At 36.8% G+C, this 3,244-nt stretch overlaps 1 protein-coding gene across 1 annotated transcript in view; it reads left to right on the forward strand.

Annotated features, from left to right (window-relative positions):
• LOC143021514 (sodium-coupled neutral amino acid transporter 7-like) overlaps positions 1 to 3,039 on the forward strand; it is a 35,980-nt gene extending 32,941 nt beyond the window's left edge. The window contains exons 11-12 of the mRNA XM_076179089.1: positions 22 to 139; positions 1,362 to 3,039. Of these exons, the coding sequence (XP_076035204.1) occupies positions 22 to 139; positions 1,362 to 1,552 (309 nt within the window). The 3' untranslated portion in view covers positions 1,553 to 3,039. The remainder of the gene's footprint in view (positions 1 to 21; positions 140 to 1,361) is intronic.
• Positions 3,040 to 3,244: the final 205 nt, after the last annotated feature.

Raw genomic sequence — 3,244 nt, forward strand, 5'->3', positions numbered from 1 at the left:
ATTTCATGCCTCTTGTTACAGTTGATTGCAGTTATTCTATGGATCTCATCTATTGTCCTGGCTGTCTTTACACCAAACATCAACATTGTGGTGAAACTCCTTGGAAGCTTAGCAGCTGTTTTTATTTTTGTGTTTCCAGGTAAGACTGTATAATTGAATTAACAATGTTTTTTTTTTTCACATGTATGAATTATATAGATGTCTTAGCTTCTTGTGGATGAAGGGCCATCCCTGCCTTCTGCCCAATGCAGTAAGACACAGCACCTCCACAACAGGATCTAGCAGCAGAAGCTAGTTTACCCCCACTGCTTCATTTATGTGGCAATCCTCCCTCCTTGTTCCCTCATGAGTTAATAGAGAAGACGAGGAGAAATCCCTTTAGGCTACATCAGTTCTTATCATCCATTCACAACCATTCTCCACTCACACCTATCTCCTGCCCTCTTCCTTCTGAATGGGACCTCAGTAATATTTTATACATAATTAATAAGAGTATATTGTTTTGAAATATACCAAGGGCTTTTTCCCCCTTACATGGGAAGTAGCCACAGTCAAAGGCATAAACCCACTCCCACCCATTTCATCCACACACATTCCACTCCAATCCACTACCCCCTCCCTTATTTCTTGGCTCCTCCTGGATGATGGATCATCCCTGTATCTCGACCTCTGCCCTGGGTCAGAGGCAATGCAGCAAGACACAGCACATCCTCATCAAGGCTGCCTCATTTAATCGGTGACCCCTCCTCTCTGTCCCCTCATCCAGAGGAAGGGAGTGGAGTATGTGGGGATGAAATGGGTGGGAGTGGATTTATGCCTTTGACTTTGACTACCTCCCTTGTAAAGGGAAAAAAGCCATTGGTATATGCATGTATATATCTTATGCTTTACTTCTCTTCTCTTTTCTTTGTACCTCTCGTATGATTATTTTGTCCTATTTTGCAACCAATCTCTGAATGCTCATTTCTTCACTTCTACAGCCTTCTTTGCTTCATCACCCCACCACTCACTACCCTTCCATATATTTCTTCCCATCCTCCTTGTTCCACACATCATCTTTGTACACCCTGTGGCTCCCTCCTTGAAACATGCCCATTCCTCCTCCATTCCTAGTTCTACAATGTCCTTCAGTCCCTCCCACTCATATCTCAGCTTCTAGATGTATAGCTTGTATGTATTAGATGTATAGCTTGTAAAAATAGATTACAGTAAACTCGCGTTTACATTGACAATAAAGCTTAATCTATTACAGTTATTTAAAGTGCTGATAAATGCTTAATTATGAAGTTGAATTAAGGAAACTATCCATAATTGACTTCTTTGATATTTGTCCATTAAAATGTATTATTTGTCTCACACAGGCATGTGCTTGATACAAATGGTGCTGCAGCTGAGTGATGTAATTGGCGGTGTTAGAGGCTTCAAGTCAGTAGGACTCCTTATGATTGGTCTCTTGTACATTGTTATGGGAATCTTTACCTTTGGCTTAGCATTTTCTCTGGGGATTGAGAATATTTTACATCCACCCAAAGAAGTGCCACTGTGTGTATGAATTAATATTCATAGCGAGAATGATATTTGTAATTTAAGCATGGGAGTTTGTGTGTGCAGATTTTAACTTGTTTTAGTTTTCTTACTATTTTGATTTAGATAAATTATATAGATTACTAACATAAAACTTACTTGGTCAGATGTTTAAAAGCTAATACACTGAGTATAAGTTTGAAACCAATTTAGGTGGCAAAATTTGCAAGTGTATTGCAACTTTGCTTCTTCCTCAGACTAAAGATGGCAATATAAATTGGGTAAATCTTTTCCACTACAAATTCACACAATATAGTAATTGGGATATCAATAGTATAGATCACTGATGCAATGAAGAAATTGGTTCTAGTCCCTCTCTTTCTTAGAAGGCATAAGCATTATTCATATTTTGAAGGAAGTGATAAAGTACCCTCCATCAGAAGAAAATTGCCAATTTCTGAAGAAAAAAATCAATGTATCATGAATTTAATTTGATAATGATTATCATTTCCTAGATAGAGATTTTAATATGTAATTTTGATAGTTTGATTTTTGTGTTTATGTGCTTTGTGTCATCTTTATTCTGAAACAGATACTCAGTATGTTTGTTTTACTGTTGTAGTTTAATATTGTATATAAGTTGTGTTTTTTGGTTTTTAAGGAATTAATTGTAAAACATTATCAGATTATTATATACATTCATGATCTAAGCTAGTGAAGTGTACCTAGAACTGCATTATTAGTTCTCATATTATGTATCAAATATGTGATACAGTCATGCTTATTTCAATAATTGTACTGTGTACACTATATAAGAACGTAAAGAATAATTATACACTGCACTTTGACTTCTCATACTCTTTACTCAAAGCAGTGGCCATATGTACATTTTATTAAAGTTTTTGTGTTTTTACATACTGCATAGCTCTCAACTTGAATGATGTGGTGGGGACAGGCTAAGCTATCATTCCTAAGGTGCTAAGATGGGAAGGGGGGGTTCAATGGGTCTTGTATATGTATTATATATTTGTATATGTATGCATATTTTTATGATGTGGATATGTACTTTGATTGGGCACCTGCTTATAAGGAGAAAAGGCCTTTGTTGTGTACACACATACATTACATATACCCATATAAATTAATGTAGGTCAAAGGCTCTATTTTCCTTATGAGTGGATGGCTAAGTCTAAATGTACACCCACATTATAAACATGTAAAACTGATTCCACAATCCCTGCCACTTCATGTATATAATTATAGGCTTAAATTACTTTTGGTGCATCCTGTTAAACTTTATTGCATGTCGTCCTACATCTCACCACATGCTCTCTCACATTTTCTCTATCTCTCTCTCTCTTTTCCTCCTCTGTTTGTCATGCATTTTTCCCTGTCTGTCTGTCTGTCTTTTTGTCAGTTTTTGTTTATTTCCTACTGCCCCTACCTCCCTCCCTCCCTCCAGCCTTACCTCTTATTTTTCTATTTATTTTTATTTATTTATTTATTTTATTCCTTCCTTTTGCACTGTATGGGGCAGAAAACGTGGAACATAAGAGAAGAAGAGAGAAGGAGTTTGAATGTGTTTTAGATGAGGTGTTTGAGAAGTATGGTGGGGGTTACTAGGCTAGATAGAGTGAGAAATGAGGAGGTGAGGAGGAGAACAGGAGTGAAAAAGGATTTGGGAGAGAGGGTTGATGAAAGAATATTAGGATGGTTTGGA

This window comes from Oratosquilla oratoria, chromosome 42, assembly GCF_046742065.1.
Source record: "Oratosquilla oratoria isolate Oo_2021 chromosome 42, ASM4674206v1, whole genome shotgun sequence".
Lineage (NCBI taxonomy): Eukaryota > Metazoa > Arthropoda > Malacostraca > Stomatopoda > Squillidae > Oratosquilla > Oratosquilla oratoria.